General features: G+C 54.0%; 1 protein-coding gene across 3 annotated transcripts in view; it reads right to left on the bottom strand.

Moving 5' to 3' along the window:
* VASH2 (vasohibin 2) overlaps positions 1-17,562 on the bottom strand; it is a 31,802-nt gene that overhangs the window by 4,305 nt on the left and 9,935 nt on the right. For 2 of the 3 annotated variants that reach the window (XM_062210332.1, XM_062210334.1), the window contains 5 exons: positions 17,360-17,448; positions 13,523-13,579; positions 12,938-13,012; positions 8,125-8,506; positions 6,890-7,005 (listed from right to left, as the gene is read on the bottom strand). In XM_062210332.1, coding sequence (XP_062066316.1) covers positions 6,890-7,005; positions 8,125-8,506; positions 12,938-13,012; positions 13,523-13,579; positions 17,360-17,448 — 719 coding nt within the window. The remainder of the gene's footprint in view (positions 1-6,889; positions 7,006-8,124; positions 8,507-12,937; positions 13,013-13,522; positions 13,580-17,359; positions 17,449-17,562) is intronic. The other variant, XM_062210333.1, reaches the window with a different exon arrangement.

The raw sequence follows: 17,562 nt of genomic DNA, 5'->3' as shown, positions 1-17,562 counted from the left end.
TGGGCCCCTGCTTTATCTGTCAAGTCAGCCCTCTTATTTCTCTGTGTCCGTTCTCACAGAGCCCAGGACACACACATTTTAGTAAGTTGCCAGCTGACAGAACCCACACGTCCTGTTGCTGGTATCAAAGAGCTAGGCTCTGGCCTTCAGTCCACCCCCCAGGGGTGAGCCACTCCCTGAGAAATGGGCCCACTGCCTGCAGGTCTAGAGTAGGGGCTCCCAGGGGCTTCTATACGGACCCTACTTAGGCTGTCAGCTAAAGGGAACACACTTCTGCTCAAAGATTCAAACTTAAACTTGGATTTCTGTCCTAGCCCACGGCCTACTCCTGTGCAGACAGCTAGGGTTTTTACAGTCAAGTCAGGTTGAGAGGAGCCCATATGTATCTTACTCATGTTGCCATAAAGCCTGCTTTGTCTCCTTGCCTGAGACGGGATCATCTTTACAAACCGCTAACCCCTCTGATGGACCCCTTCTCCCCCCATACATCAGCATCCGCCTCAGGCAAACGTGGTTACACACACGTGGGTTCCCTCCTCGCCAGTGTGTTCCGCTTGAGGAAGTCCAGTCATCAGAAATCCCTCGCCCGAGGATGAGCCTCACGTAAGTACACGCTGTCCTTGCTTGAGAAGAGGATGAAATGCAGGTCATGTCCTAGAGCAATTAAAATGCCATCCCTTGGGGTTGGTGTTGTGGCATAGCGGGTAACGCTGCTGCCTGTGATGCTGGCATCCCATATGGGCGCCAGTTTGGGTCACAGCTACTCCACTTCCAATCCTGTTCCTTGCTAATGTGCCTGGGAAAGCAGTGGAAGCTGGCCCAAGTGTTTGGGCCCGTGCACCCACGAGGGAGACCAGGACGAAGCTCCTGGTGCCTGGATTTGACCTGGCACAGACATGGCCATTGCAGACATTTAGGGAATGAACCAGCAGATAGAAGATCTCTGTTTCTCCTTAACTCTGACTTGCAAATAAATAGAGCTTAGTAAACAATTACTCCACCCTACCCTTCCTTTACAGTGTAAGCCTATATTCCTGTTCCAAAAAAGAAATGACATTTGTAGATGAATTCTTTTAGCTGCTGTTTCTAATGATCTGTGTGTGGCAGTCTGTGCATCACTCCTCAGCATCCACTCTCACCCTTACAGATTTTCAGCTGGGCACGTGGCTTCCTGGAATACAAGCTACACTGCCTGCCTGGGAGATGAAATCCTGTTCTTTGACCCCAGCAGCGGCTGCCATGTCCGGGCCTGGCAGAGGGCAGCCGTGGGTGAGCCCAGCATCCACCTGCTTCTGGAGCCCAGCCAGAAGCATGGCATGGTCCTTGCCAGCTCGGCTCAGGGCCAGTGCTGGGCGAGCTCTTGTGTGTGAGAGGCCCCCTCCAAGTACTCCCCAGCTATAATTAGAATATTGCCAGGGGGGCTATTTTTAAGAAACGGGAGTTCCAGGATGATTCAGCCAGCCCTGACCCAGAAGCTCCGCTTAGACCCAGGGTGAGTATTTCAGACTGAACGAGTTTCTCCAAAATCTGCCGCAGTCCCAACGCAGCAAAGGAAGCGAAGGGTTTTCCTCTTGCAAGGCAACGTTCCTACGGAAGAGGAGGAGGGTGCGAAGGTTCCTATGATGCCCTTTGGGAAAGGAAGGAGGACACCCGTGTCCCTGCACCCACCCGGATAATCCCAGCCTCCAGGGCGACCTGGGGCGACGGTTGAGGACCAGGTCTTAATCTATCCTTAGCTCCGACCTGGAGTCCGAGGCACCAGCTGGGCAGAGGCTGTTAGAGGGGCAGGCTGGGAGGTAAGCTCGCTTGTTAATTCTTAAAATGTTGTCATAGCTCTTCTCTGGAAGATGCTCCCAGCCCCTGCTGCTGCCACCTAAACTCTCCAGGTGCACGTCGAGTCCTTCACACGCTCTGAGGCCACCTCGGTGCCTGGGACACAACGGGGCCAGTGTGGACCCTGCCCCAGGGAAGCTTCAGAAAGTGATGGCATGTCTGGGGCCACAACTGGGATTCCAGGAAGGGACACCACGGTAGCGTCGGCTCCTTAGTCCTCGATCAGGGGTGCTGGCAGCCTGGCACTGCCCAGCGTGAGCAGAATGCCCAGGTCTGGCGGGACTTAGTGCAGGGCAGGCGCCTGTCTGGGGAGGCCTCAGCTGAAGGAACAGCAGGCGCGAGGGAGCAGTTCATTTGCACCTGCTACCCTCATTCAAGGCCGTCCGGCTCCTCCACGCATTCCCGACTTCCCAGGAAGGACCGCAGGCACCATGGCCGGTGGCTGACAGGCAGACAACTGTGGCTATGCTGTAAGCAGTGCCCCCTGCCCCTGCCAGACAGACTGGGCCTAGCCCCCAGGCCTGCCCCAGCTGGGAGGCATTGGCCAGGACCAGTGGCCACAGACCACTGCTGGAGATCCCAGGGTGCTGCATCCAGGCTCCGCACTCAGCCCTCTGCTCTGGGAGCCCTACCCTGTCTGACTCTGGGGAGCCAGTCCATCCTGGGTTCTCCAAAGTTCCCAGGCCCCTGGGCCACAGGAGCTCCCTGGGGGAACAGTCAGGCATGGAAGCAGACACGGCCACTCACGTCCCCCTGGAGGTTCTGCTGTTTCCCCTCTACCTTCCATGCTGAGGAAATGTCCCTCTTTCTACCCTGGGAATATCTTCTCAGAATCTAAGGCAAATGATGTCTTAGGTCCCCTTTAAAACACCTTGCGTGTGATCAGACCATGGGATCCAATCTGTCTGACTTCATCAGTTGGCCTCTGCCCAACTCAGCCAGATACCTGGGGCCAGGCAGCCCCTCCCAGCAGAACGGAGCAGGAACCCAGGGTCCAGGGTGGCCCTCACGGGAAGGAGACCTTATCCTGAAGCAGGGCTTATGAACTTCTGGGACCCAAGCATCCGGAGCAGGGTGAACAGAGCCCTCTAGAACTACAAGCCGCCATAGGGATGGATGACAAAGGCAATCCGAGGGAAGAAGGGAGGAAGAGAATCATGAACAGCAAAGAGGAACCACACGAGCAGGAGAATACAAAGAGGCTCTCTTGGGATCCTCTGGCCCCGACATAGAAGTGTCCCATGTGGTCACTCCACTGGCATGAGCTGCTTTCAGGCTAACACGGGTGACCAAACCAGAAAAGGATGGCATGCTCACTCCTGCTCTCGCAGCCACAGGCAGCAAGCCAAGGGCTGCCATCTGCCAGCAACGGAGAGGCCCGCAGAGGGCGTGCATGGTCTCCAAGGGGGCCCTGTTGGCACCCGAGGTGGTTCTTTCCTGGGCGAGGTGGTCCCAGGGCTGAGAAGCACTGGGGCCCTGGAGGACCAGACACACAGATCTCAACTGGCATCTCCCTTCTCTTTATGAGCCACAGGAACAAGCTTGGCTGTGACACGTGGAAGACACAGCAGCACTCCTCGGGGAGTGGAGTATGAACAGCACCATAGCTGGAGGGCTGGGTGGGGGTTCCGTTGCCCTCTGGTAGCTTGGTCTCAGCTGGCCTCGGGCACTCGCTGCCACTGGGCCCCCACCCAGCTGACTCTCATTAACCCATGACACCAGTCCTCCGCCTGCCGAAGGCTTACTGAGGCAAGTGCAAAAATGGAGAGGAATTCAGGGCTGGAAGCAGCTCCAGCTGCAGGCAGGAGGTGCGTGGGGGACATAAAAGCCACTAAAATGATCCACGCAGAGCCGGGGGCTGGGACCCCGCCGAGGCTGGGCCTCTTGCCTGTTACGGGAATTCTCTCGCCCTTGGGCCTCTGCCAGGCTCCTTGCGGCACCCAGCACATTTAGAAATGACCCGATGGCCTTATGTAATGCTGAAATAATAGTGCAGAGATGGAGTCACCAACCCTACGTAGGATCCCTGGAGTCCACAGAGCTCCTGGGTCATAACCGTCTGTCACCTTCTCATTCACTCCCCAAAAGCCAGATTACCTGGAGGAGAGCCCGCCTGCAGAGACCACTGGGGACCCGGGTGTGCCGGGTTCCTGCACGTAACAACGGCAGCGCTGACAGCTGGAGGGGGAGGAGTGGGAGGGGCGGGGCGCCTGGGTCCTCTTGAGGCCCCCCTGCCTCTCACAGCCCTTCTCTTCTCTGCACCTCTCACTTCCTTCTCCTCCCACAAGGAGCCCCTCAACCTCTTCCCCAGGCCTGCAGCTCAGAGGTCAATTTTTAGGAGAGCCTGGGGAGAGCCTCCTTCCTCCACAACTTCACACTCCAGGTGAGCTCTGTGCCCTCTAGCGTCCCCTCCCAACCTCCAAAACTCTGCAAAAGGAGGGACAAGCAGGGGCAAGGGCTCCTGCCGCTGTGCCCTGGCTGGATCTGCTCCTGTGGAATCCTCCTCGGGCTGGAGCTCCCGGGGTGGCCAAGCTTCCCAGGCCACCTGGCCCTCATTGCAGAAAAGCACACCCAGGACCCGTGGGCAGATGGAGGAGGAGTTCTGGGATCAGGAGGAAGGGCTGTGGGGAGGGGGTGGAGCTGGGGTTGCAGGGGTCTGGGTGCAGCCGCTTTCCGCCTCCAGAAGTTTCTGTGCCCCACCGTCTCTGGACTCAGAGGCACCGGCCGCTGGGGCTGGGACTGACTTGGGGCACGGGGGCAGGAGGGTGCCAAAGGAGAAGCCCCTCTCCCGCAGGTCGTCCTTCCTGCCCTCGGTGGCCACCCCTCCCCTGGGCGTTTTCCTCCTGCCCCGGCCCTCTGAGGGGCAGTGGGAAAGGCGTGGGCAAGGGGGCGGCTTGGCCCTCAGGACCCCTGCTTCCTGCACACCCCAGAGCCTTCTCTCCCTGACTGCGCTGCCCCATCTCCTGCCCCACTGGCCCTTCTTCCCTTGGCCTCCTCACGGCCTTGCCATGGCTTCTCCTCTCTCTTGTCTTTCCTCGCTGACTTCCCAGCTCGGCCCCGACCTGTCTCTTCTGAGATGACGGCTCCAAGGTGAGGTCTATCCTCCAACCCCAGCTCTGCACATCCGGCAGCCCCCAGGGCCCTCCGCCGGCTGCCCGAGAAGCACCTCCGCTTCTTCCTCCATGCCTCCGGCACCACCCCCACCTGACCTGAGAGCACCAAAGGCCCGCACCATCCCCGGGCCATCATGGGAGTCTTTGCTGGTTAAAGATTGAACATGCTCCTGACGGCAAAGTCCCTATGGGCCCAAGCATGCCTCTAGGAAGAATGATCTTAAAAACCAGGCATTGCTGTCCTGGGCTTGACAACCCCATTGCTGGTGGAACAACTGGGTTTTCTGCGCTGAGTCTTCCGTCCTGAGCAAAGAGCGGGCCCTAGACCACTCACAACTGCTAAAGACAGAGCTCCCGAGGGAAGGATTGGCTGTCCCGGGGCAGGAAGGAATACATCTCAGAAGGGCGTGCTCCTCTGGTTATGTACAGCCTCCTATGCCTGAGCCACCTGCTCCGGGCTAAATGAGCCTCCGCAAAGGGTTTCCCTGTTCCCAGCCCTCCAAGGCAACTGCTACTTTGTCCGGTGACAGTAATTAAAGGACACTTGATTCAGAGAGAAAGATAGGGTTGGGGTCAGGACGAAAGGTCAAGGGCAGAGGTCAGGATCAGGGAGAGCATCCTTGAGGTTGAGAGGCCACACGTGAAGGGTCTGAAGCCATCCTGTTCCTCAAGACAAACCTATACTGACACCTCCGGACCTCTGCCTCGCCAACTGCAGGAACACCCAGCCTCTCGCTCACTTCCCCCCTTCCCAATCCCACACCAGCTGGAAATGCTGAGCCCTGGGATTGGCAGTGGGATATGGGCTGGCAGCAAGGAAGGAAGCCTCCTTGGTGCTGGAGACATTTCAACCTGTCCTGTTCTGCCCAAAATAGCCTCCCTCTCTGCCTCAACCCCCCTCCCCCAGAGCCAGGGGGCCTGGGGACTAGCTCCTGCTCCCTCGCTGAGCAGCCACAGTGCTTTAGTGCAAGAGAACCTCCTCTGTGTTCTGGTTTCTGCATCTGAGAAGGAAAGCCACAGAAGGTCCCCTGCTTGCTCTATGGCACCGGGGCAATGGTGCTGACACGCCTGTGTGAGCGCGCCCACCACTGCCATGTCATTGGTGCGACACCATCTCATTCCGTCCTCACCACGACCTTGCCACACACAGCCTGCAGCCCTGCATCCTCTTTCAGGGTTGGGGAAACTGAGGCTCCCTATTTGCCTCCCCTTTGCCTGGCTCCGTGGCTGGGACGCCACCGAGAGCTCTGTGTGCTGTTCCACGTGGTCCCCACAAGGCAAGCGGACTGTGTGGCCAGGCCTGCTGCTGTGACTTGTCCCCAGCATAACTAAGGCTCAAGTATTTGCCAGTGGACTATCCCTGGCCACACTGGGCACCCTCAGCAGCTCCACACTGTCATCTCTTAACTGAGTGGTTCTGACCTAAGAAGGGGGCGTGGCATCAGCAGTGTTGGGGCTAAAACAGGGGCCGTGGAGTTAGACAAGGAAGAGGCCGGGCCTGGAGGCGATCACAGGCCATGCAGGGCCCAGAGGCCCACAGGATCTTAGGAAATGCACAAATTCTAACAATCCCACTTTACAACAGTCATGCCCAGAAAGGTTTTAAGACACACCTAAGGTCACACAGCTCCTACATAGCTGAGCTGGGTCCAGGCCCAGGTTTCCTGACTCTAGGTCCAGCACTCCCTCCCATGCTCCCTGGATTCTGGGCTTTTCTTCCTCGCAAGCCATCTGGGGCTCATCCCTCTGGCTATGTGCACAACTGGTCACAAGCAGAGGCAGCGGAAGGGAGTTGACGCACATGGGGCAGCCTCTCCCAAGATGAGCTGTGAGCCAGGGATGGTCCTGTTGGGCTCGCCGTCTAGTTCAGAGGCCAATCCTAGGACGCAGCTTTGGCCCCCTGGGCCAGGAGCACCCCACAGAGAGCAGGAAAAGCTACTCACGACTTGTCTCGCCTGCCGAGCCTTCTTGGGGGGCTTGCTTGCCTCCTTCGGGGGGACAACGATTTTCCCCGGCTTCTCACTTGGGTTGGAGAGTGGGCACTTGCAGGTTTCAAGATCTGGAGGAGATACAAGGAGTGAACCACACCAGTTCCCGCAGCCCAGCACCCCAGCCCAGCCTGCTCAGGATCTTGGCAGGGAGAAGGCTCCGAGGACGGAGGTGTGAGGAGGACAAGGTCAGAGACCTCCACCTTCCCCTCATTCTGCACTGGCAGGAAGCAAGGGCTCCATGCCCCAGAGGGCGGTCTGGCCCATCACATGGCAGAAAGAACGCAGCCCAGTGCCTCAGCCTCCTGGGACTGCAGGTGGCTGCTCAGCAAGTTTCTCTCTGTGAAGGCAAAGTCTCAGCTGCACTGCCCCAGAAACAGCCCGTTCTCATCTCACCCACGTGCTCAGTGGTGGGACAGGAGTGAAGACGGCAGGGCCCTGGTGCTACACAGAAGCCAGCTGAGGACAACTTAACAGCTTTCTCCATGGCCCCCATGGGTGCACGGACTTTCTTTCAGGCAAAGTGGACATCAGGTCACCTTGAAGGTAAAAGGGGTAGGGGGATGGCCTTAGGAGGACAGTCTATGGAAGGCCGTGTAACTTTATGTAAGGCCTCGTTGGCTATGGTAACACCAGGTTAGATTTTTAGGCCAAAGGATGCTGCAATGTATAGGGCCAGACAGAGATCGAATTTGACTCTGATATGGACTATTTAGCAATGTGACCAATTCATCCTGGTTTTCCTGGATTTAGTCGGAAAAATCTCATGTCCTGAGAAACTCCTCATTTCCAGGCAAACTGGAACAACCAGTCACTCTAAAGACAAAACAGAACCAACTTCCGCGTCAACATAAAATGACTAACATGCCAGATCTGATTTCATAAAAGGAATCGCAGGCCAAGACGTTGCTTTTTGCCATAACATCCAAGTTGGTTTGAGCTCTGGTTTTGGAAGTATCATGTGCAAAAATAGACTTTGCCTAGATCGACTAATAATTGATGTCCGTTTTTCATTTTAACAGGTTGGCTACTAAGCAAGAGAAGCTCAAGAAACTTTTGGTCATCCTAGAAATTTAGGGCCCGAATAGGGGGCAGGGGGGAAGGAGACAGAGACAGAGACAGAGACAGAGGGAGAGGGAGAGGGATCTCAGAACAGAGCTCTCCTGTATCACCCTTTGCCAAGCACCTACCTTCATTCTCATGTCCCTGGCAAATTTCTCCAGCTCCTTCCTTATGTCAGCCCTCAACATCTTGGAGACATTGAGGACCAGCTGCTTCCATTCAATGGGCTGGAAGCTATGAGGCTCATGAGGAACGTACAGCCCAATCTTGACCTTCTTGACTGTGTGCAGGTACTTCTTATAGGAGTCTTCAAAGTCAAAGATGAGGTCACTCAGAGTCCGAAAGGTCAGTGGCTTGTCCATCAGCTCTGCCCTTCGGCTCATGCCCAGTGAGCCATACCGGCCATTGCAGTAAATTCCCAGCACGACGTGGTGAAAGCAGTTTCCTGAGAAGCAGGTTTTAAAGCTGATGGGGAATCGCTCAATGGAAGGCTGCCCATTGGTTAAGTATCTTAGCGAATCCCAGTCAAGGAAGAGAAAGGAAGCCTGGAAAATGCAGTCTACCCTTTGCTTCTGAACAGACCCACATCTTAAATTTTCCAGACAAATCCTTTTGTAAGGGATTCACTTGATATCCTTGACTATTTACTATTTTTTAAAAGATTTATTTTATTTATTTGAAAGTCAAAGTTACAGGGAGAGGGAGGAGGAGACAGAAAGAGAGAGAGGAGTCTTCCACCCACTGGTTCACTCCCCAAATGGCTGTGACAGTTGGAGCTGGGCCGATCCAAAGCCAGGAGCCAGGAGCTTCCTCCAGGTCTCCCACATGGATACAGGGGCAATCCTGGAATTAGTCTTCTGGGACAAGTAGCATCATCAAGGAGAGATGGGAGTGAGGAAGGAGACAGAGGAACCGCCAGCACATCCGTCACAAGTCATCCAGGAACGAATCTCTAGGATTTGTTCCATCACCACAGTGATTAGCAAGGTCTTGAAACTTGGAACAGCTGGGGACAAGAAGGGGGATGAGCAAGAACGATCAGAAGACAGAGGTAGTCTGAGCTTCCCCAGGGAAGGGAGCAGCAGTGCCCCAGCCGCTGGGCTGCGCCAAAGCTGCCCTGGTAATGAACCTGTAATTTTCTAACCTATAGTTCTTTAGTACCATGAGCAAGCACACTACCACAGGCAGTGAGGCCATCCAGACTAGTGGCCTTAATTCAGAAGATAATTTGGAACTGAAAATCCATCTATCCAGCACGTAGGTTGAAGTGGGCACATGTAGTTAAGCAGGTTAAAACCAAATGGCTGGGCCGGTGCCGCAGCTCAATAGGCTAATCCTCTGCCTTGCGGCGCCGGCACACAGGGTTCTAGTCCCGGTCGGGGCGCCGGATTCTGTCCCGGTTGCCCCTCTTCCAGGCCAGCTCTCTGCTGTGGCCAGGGAGTGCAGTGGAGGATGGCCCAAGTGCTTGGGCCCTGCACCCCATGGGAGACCAGGAGAAGTACCTGGCTCCTGCCTTCGGATCAGCGCGGTGCGCCGGCCGCAGCGCACTGGCCGCGGCAGCCATTGGAGGGTGAACCAATGGCAAAGGAAGACCTTTCTCTCTGTCTCTCTCTCTCTCTCACTGTCCACTCTGCCTGTCAAAAAAAAAAAAAAAAATGGCTGGAGGCAGGTGTTTAGCTTAGCAGTTAGGATACAAGCAGTTAGGATACAAGTTGAAATGCCTGCGATCAAGCCCAAGCTCCAGCTCCCTGACCCCAGCCATGTGGGAGACCTGGACTGTGTTCCTAAATATTGGCTTTGGCCTGATTCAGGCCAGCTGTTGTGAGCAATTAGAGAATAAACCAGAGATAGGAGCTCTCCTGCCCCTCTCTTAAAAGAAAATGTGGCTGTTCACTCATAAGGTCTAAGCTCTGGGCTAAAGTCAAAAGAGAGAGAGAACCAGGAAGGACAGGCTACAGACCCAGTCTCCCGGGCAGCCACACTGACCAGTTTCAAAGCTGTCCAGACCCCGCTATTTCCCAGAGGATGCGTGAGAGATGCAGACGATGCCCCAAGTCGCGTCCTTCGCCACCCCTGAGTGCAGAGCAGGACTCGGGGCTGCTGACGCAGAGCAAAGAGAAGACGAAGATGCTGCTGTAACGTTCAGAATTTAGGCCTGTGTTTCTAGTCTGTCTCCAAGAATCAAATTTCCCCGAGTTCAGCAGTGTGCATGCAATCTCTCCACCCTCCCTGCTTTCCCAAACTTTTCTGAAAACATCATCCAGGTAGAAACAGAGGAAGCTCAAGAGCATGCACTCCCTGACTGGACAGACCTACAGGCTGGTCATAGGTCACAGGATCAGTGGGTCATAGGATCCAGTGGCAGGATGCCTGGACGCACAAAATCCTGCAAGGACAAGATGACTGTGTAAAGCAAGATGACCTGTATCCAGCTGCTCTCAGACGTCCCTCAACTTTAGCCTGAGTCAGCTGGCCCAGGTAGCAGCGACAACCTAGCCTAGGGTTCCTCTTCACTGACCTCCAACAGCAACCCGTGGCCAATTGTTCACCCCCATTAAACTTGCAGGAGGCCCTGCTGAACAGCTGTGGCTGTCTTCCGACACCAAAGGCTAGGGGCCCTGAGCCATCTGCTGCCTGACCTCCCAGTGCTGGCCTCCTCCTGGGTCTCCAGGCACATGTTTCATCTCCTGTGTGGGGAGCAGGTGTCACAGGAGGGCTGGCGGGCATTAGGAGGGGTTGGGGAGGGAGGCTCAGTCAGGCTCAAGTTTCCATTTTTCATCCGAGGCCCCTGTGGACAGTCTTGTTCCGGGTCAGGCCTGTGAGTACTCACTCCACTGGCTGCACAGAGGCACAGAAATGCCTTTCCCCAGGAGCAAAACAAAACAGATCAGACCAAATCCTTAATCTGAACACACATCCTTCCTCCGACTTTGGAAAAAACTTTTTATTTGAAAAGTACAGCAACAGAGAGAAAGAGACAGAGATCTTCCACATGCTGGTCCACTCCCTAAATGCCCATAATAGCCAAGGCTGGGCATGGCTAAAGCCAAGAGCCCAGAACTCCACCTGGGTCTCCTACGTGGGTAGCGGGATCACAAGTACTTGAGTAACCATCACCTGCTACCTCACAGGGTGTGCACCAGCAGGCAGCTGGTTGGAAGCAGAGCAGGGATTCGAATCCAGCTGCTCCAATATGGGATGCGGTGTCCTAAGCAGCATCCTAACCATGGCACCAAACACCTGCCCTCTTCCTCTGACTTCCGTGTCTCCCTCCTCTCCTGCTTTTCCTTCTACCTCTGACTTTCCTCCTCAAGTCTCCTTCAAGGTTCTTTGTATCTAAGTTCACTCAAAAATACTGGGATTTCACCTTTGATCTTTATCTCCTCTTACTTCTTAAACAACTGCAAACCCCCAAACACAGCTCCAAATTGTCCATTTTCAGTGTAGTGCCTGCCTGTGGGAACCCCATGCCAATGTTCCTCAGGCATCTCAAATCCAACTTGTCCAAACCTGAGCTCATCTCTTCATAAATCTGACTCTGCCCTTTGAGCATTTCCCTTAGGCTGTAGTATCAGGATGGAAGCCAGTGATATGGGGAGGTCCTTTCCTTCTCCTCTAATTCCATAGGTAGGTAGGTAGGTAGGTAAGATAGATAGATAGATAGATAGATAGATAGATAGATAGATAGATAGATAAAGATGTACCAATAAATGTGAATTCTTCTGCAAAGAAAACAGAAGACAGACAGATGACAGACACAGATGATAGATAACAGATAGATGATGATAGACAGGTTGGTTGATAGGTATCCAAATCCTTCCTTCCACCTTCACTGCTGCTCTTGGTTCCAGTGTTATCACTCTCATCCCACCAGCCCATCCTTCAGACTCTAGTCCAACCTAGGAGCCTGCATTTGTAGATACCTTCCTAATCAACTCTTTCATCCAAAAACCTCCAAGTCCTATGAATTCCATCTCACTGGTATCTCAAGCATCCCCCTAAATTCATTCTCACTGTCAAGACCACGATTCAAGCATCACTTTTCCCTCATGTAACAGCTCCCAAAGGCTTTGCAGATCTAATCCCAGCCTTCCCCAGTTTCTCTCCCTTCAGTTTGCCCTGCAGAGAGCGACCTCTGAAAAGTACACTCCTGACAATGTGACCCCTCTGCTTCAGAGCTTTCGTCTGGGCTGCCCATTGTATTTTGGGATAAGGTCACTTCCTGGCTCAGCACTCAAGGATCTAACTTATCTTACCTGGGACCACCTCTCAAGTCCATGTCCTTCTGTGTCTCCTTTGCCTTTGTCCCTTCCAGCTGTCTACCCTAGAGGACTTGGCATTTTCTTTGTTCTTCTATCTGATCGTGTTCAGTTGCCATTACCACTAATAAGTTTTTCACAGTTTTCTAGGCCATATTCTTGCCACACCAAGGAGTTTGATGGAGAATAGAACAGAAAATGTGGGACAGACCAGACCCTAATGTCAGCTGTATTCTAGCCAGTTGGGACACATCCTCTTGATTGGTCTCTACAATCTACCTTTGGATTCTACCTAAAGATGGGTTTGGATACTAGCCCTCTTGTCCCTGATTCAATTCTCCCTAAATGTCTTTCCTGTGGTAATGTCAGATCAGTGCAAGAAGCCACACACTCTTTCTGATCCCTCTAAGTTAGAGCGCTCTTGGTGACTCATGAGTCTGAGCTGGCCCTGATGGGAGCTGCAGCTAACAGGTTAGACTAATGTTGGTTCAAGGAGCCTAACACTGATTTGGTTCAACTCCATTTGGGGAAAGTGAAGGCCCCAGGGGAGTCTGACACTTCCCTTCAAGCAGTCAATAGGCATCATCTCTATGAATCTAGGATGACAAAGGCACCAACAGCCCACAGTGTGTGTAGCCCACAACTACGCAGCAAACTTCAGCAGGTGCAATTTAAAGGATACATGCCCAGGATGACAGCTTCCAGGCATTTGATAGGCAAGGATTCTCGGGTCATCTCTTTTGCGGTTTCCATTAGCCTGTAAGATAGAGCACAGCAGAGGACTTATTTAATCATACAATGAATGAGTCTGTCTGTCAATCCATTAGCATGCAGGTTCCCAACTAGGTATCATGCAGGAATATAAAGGGAAAGGAGAACTCGCCTCCCAGGAGGGCACCAAAGCACAGCTGCACTTGGCAGTATGAAATCCCTCAGTGCACCATTGCCCGCTCCAAGAGTTAGTTCCCGGAAGTTACTGCCCATACTCCACCCCGCCTCCCCATGCTCCAGCACAGGGAGCACTGCAGAACAAGCGTGGGGGCATCCCAGAGCGAACTGCACAAGGCTCCCCCATCCTGAGACTTACTAGTCACCACTGGAACTCAGCTGTCAGCCTGGCCTACAACTCAGTCCCACCTCCACTGGCTCTGGGGCACCCCCCTCCCCACCCCATACTCCAGCACCAGGACACAGGGATTGGGAGACGGAGCTGGCAGCTCGGGGGTAGGAGAGACGCCATCTGGCCCACAGACCACGTGCCACTTACCCACTCAGCGGTCTCATTTTCCTAATTTCAAAGAACTGGGTGCCTGTGTGATTGTATCTGTGTGGAGCATGTAAAGGGAAAGTGACAGCAAAGGAGGTGACACATCCTGATTTCTCGGGGTGGATGAGGAAGCAGGGGCTTTGCAGAAGTGGCCAGCAGCTAGAAGGTGGTAGTCAACAAACTATATGCTTCACTATCCTGCCCTGGCAATCTCATTTCTAACTTGGGCCCTAAAACACCTTGAATCTTTATAACAGCTCTTTTCAATCTGCTCTGGGTAGTTGAATACATGTCTTTTTTTTTCTTTTTTTAAAGATTTATTTATTTGAAAGTCAGAGTTACAGCGAAGCAGAGGCAGAGAGGAAGGGGGGGGAGGGAGAGAGGGAGAGAGAGAGGCATGGAGAAAGAGCGAAAGCGAGAGAGAGATCAATCCTCCATCCTCTGGTCCACTCCCAAAATGGCCAGAGCTGGGCTGAAGCCAGGAGCTTCTGCCTGGTCTCCCACTTGGGTACAGGGGCCCAAGGACTTGGGCCATCATATGCCGCTTTCCCAGGTGTATTAGCAGGGAGCTGCAGTGGAAGTGGAGCAGAGGGGCCTTGAACTGGCATCCATATGGGATGCTGGCAATGCAGGTGGCAGCTTTACCCACTACACTACAGCACTGGCCCTGAACACACATCTTGATTTGCCTGCTAGACTACAAGCTTGTTGAGAGTTGGGACTATTCTTTTATCATCTTTTTCATCCATGAAGCCTGACTGAAGCCCAACATATGTGAGCGAGCAGATATTATTAAATGAATGAGGAATAAGTAAATGGATGGGTGAACAGATGGATGGATGGGTGGGTGGATAAAAAGGTGGACAGAAGAATAGGGTGGAATAGGATGGAAGGGTGGAATGAAAGGAAGAGTAGATGGATGGATGGATGGATGGATGGATGGACGGATGGATGGAGGGACTGAAGAGGACAGATGGAAGGAAAGATGGCAGCTGGCTTTTTCAGGAGCACACCCACCGTGCAGCAGAGCTCACTGGGAGACATCACTTTCTTCTCATGGCTAGACTGACACTTAACACTGATGACTAAATCTGAGAAGATGACCTCATTATCCACAACTCAGATTTAGCTGACGGCCCACAAGTTCTCGGACATGGATAGGCCTCTAGCAAATCATTCTTTAGGAGACCAAAGATGCTCTGGTATCATGCCCTGAACTCGGTCTGGATTTTCTGACCCTAAAGAAAAGTAGCTTTGTCTATTTTACTTTTCTGCCTCAAACAGAATCCTATAGAAAAAGTACCCATTGGGAGGGGGTTCACGAAGCAGGAACTTGTCCGCCTGGAGCCACTGCAGCCCAGACAGGGTGCACGACTTTCTGTGAGTGCCCCCAACAGTGACAGAGGCAGCTACAGAGTAGGTGCTGAGTGGCCCCCAAGAATGGCTGGGATTCCTCTCCTGGCACACAGACCACCACCTGGGGAGCTTGTAGGCCCTGCTTCTTAACCCTGGATGCCATTCAGTACCACCCACCTCAGGCTACCGAATTGGAGACTTCAGGGTGAGGGCCAGGGGGTGACTGGAGCAGGTTCACCAGCATGGGAGATACTGCCCAGGGCTGTAAAAAATAACCACTAACAACAGAGGCATACCTTAAAGATAGAATACACACAATCTTATAGGTAAAGAGGAAAAGGAGGGACTAACTATTCGCTTTGTGAATTTTTTCACTTTACCAAAGAGCAAATTTATCTATCTAGTACATAAAGTGAGACCAATCTAAAATTAAATACCAAAACAGGGCTTAAACACCTTGGTTTCTTACAGTTCATAATGGAGCCCTGGACGGCAGTGAGGAAGTAAAGGCTCCTCTGAACGCTCCCCCAAGAACAGGATCATTGTGGAGCCTGACTCCACCCTCAAACAGCCCCTCCCCCACTGACCGGGCCCACCCAGCTCCCCTCTCTCTGATTTCAGGCCCTGCACCTTGCTCTAAGGCTGCACAAGGGGAGGGCAGAACCTGCCCTTTCACATCCTCACTGCCAGCTGGGGTCACCTGTAGTCTGGGGGTGGCCAAGCACTCGCAGACCCTGGCACTTGTCGCTGCGTCCAGGACAAAGTAGCTGAGAGTCCCAAGTCATTAAAGTTGGGTGAGAAGGCAGGAAAAAAAGGGTCCTCATTCTGCCTTCTTCTGGCTCTGAGGCAGGGGAGGGTGCACACACACCTCCCACCCCGGCTTCCACCCCGGCTTCCTGCTTCTTTCCCTCCTCTGGCCACCCCCGTGGTCCGTGATCTAGGCCAGTGCCCATGATAAAGGGTCAGATTAAAAAAAATGTACAAAGCAGATCTTGCAGGGCAACCATGAAAACCTGGCTGAGCACGCGCCATGTAGAGCACAGGTCCCTGCCCCCCTGCCCCGGCCCATTCTCTTCCATCTGGCCAAGGACCCTTGGGAAAGCCCTGTCCTGCAGTGAAGTGGACAATCTAAATTCTGTCACTTTCCAGAAGACTCAGTGGGGACTCAGTCACATTCAGAAGGGGATAGCTCACAGGGCCGAGGTCTACTCCAGCAGGAGTGTGTTCTGGACCACACGGAACTCCTCACATAGGGTCCAATTTGGAGATCAGCACTGGACAGCCTTCCTAGGGCTGTCAGCCTCACTCCTGGAGGCTGGCACTCCCTCCTCCCTCTATCACCTTGCGACTCTACTGGGCAGCTGTCAAGCAGGGGAGCAGATGTCCCGGGCAGCGGGAACTGGGAGGCCAGGCAAGCATCCGGACAAGCTAGCCGAGTCCCTCCTGTCTGCCAAGACCCAGCCCCATGGGGGAGGTGCCGGCATTCAGTGTTCAGGGACAACACCACGTTCCCTGGAAAGGTTCTCGCCTCTAACACGGAGAACAGGGAATGCCTCGGGGCATGTGGGATACACACACGGTGTTCCCAGAAATCCTTTCTGCCTCAAGGCTGGGTATGAACAGGCAAATCGAAAGCAAGCCTGCGGCCTTTGGGACAGGCTAACTCATGTCTTTATGGAGGAAGAACAGAGGCCAGCAGGAGGTTGGCCACCAGGAGACAGCTCCCCAGCTGACTCCTGTCCCTGATAAAACACCAGAAGGGGCCAGCAGACCATCCGCTTCCGGCCCCTCGTTTCCACCATGTTGTCCTCAGTGACCCTCAGAACTGATCTACTCCCCACTGCAAACAGCCTGAGGACACAGCGAGAAAATGACTCGAAGTCTGGCTGGGCTGAACCCCGCTTTGGACGCACAGGGCTCCTCAGCTCTTCTCCAAGCTCAAGTGAGAAGAAAGGGCCCCTCCATTCATGCAGAACCGAGCAAAGTCATCAGCTTAGGTGCCTGGGACGCCAAAGGCAGCACCAGGCAGGTCTCTGGCAGATCATGAGTAGTCAAGGGAAGAAGGCAAATGGATGAGAAAGGAAAGAAAAAGAAGAAAAGGCAAGAGTGGGGCAGGAGAGAGGGACAGAAGAGGAAGAGAGCAGGAGGGGAGCAAAGATGACCAAGAAGAAGGAGGTGGAAAGAGAAGATGGAAGGAAGTGGGGTCCCAGGAAGGAAAGGACAGGAAGGGGAGGGGGTCAGAGGAGCCACAGTGGCTCGAGTGGCCTTCCCCTGTCCCACTGCCTCCTCGCCACCCTCGCCCACCCCACCCTGCTTGCAGGCAGAAGGCCTGCACTTACATCCGCTGTCTAGACTCCATGCCTGGCCTCACCAACCTGAGAGAGCTTCTGATGACCAGCTGGGGACAGACATGCCACCAGACTTGTGATCCCCATGCTTGTGCCCTGGCTGGGAGTGCTCAGCCCCTGGCTGGAAGGATACTGTAGCGTCTTCATATAATTCTGGATCGCCTGGAGCCAGTCTGGGATCGTCATCGACAGCCTGTAGTTTGGGACCTGGGGTATTGAGGGCTGTGGGGAAACAGAGAGAAGGAGCTTTTTTTTTTTTTTTTTTTTTTTTTATCAAAGAGGTGTTCTGGGGCCTATAGCTCCTGGGAGGCAGACACAGGCCTGAAGCCACCAGAG

The sequence above is a fragment of the Lepus europaeus genome, chromosome 14 (assembly GCF_033115175.1).
Source record: "Lepus europaeus isolate LE1 chromosome 14, mLepTim1.pri, whole genome shotgun sequence".
Classification (NCBI taxonomy): Eukaryota; Metazoa; Chordata; class Mammalia; order Lagomorpha; family Leporidae; genus Lepus; species Lepus europaeus.
Note: the sequence above shows the minus strand (reverse complement) of the source record. Positions and strands in the feature narration are given on the sequence as shown.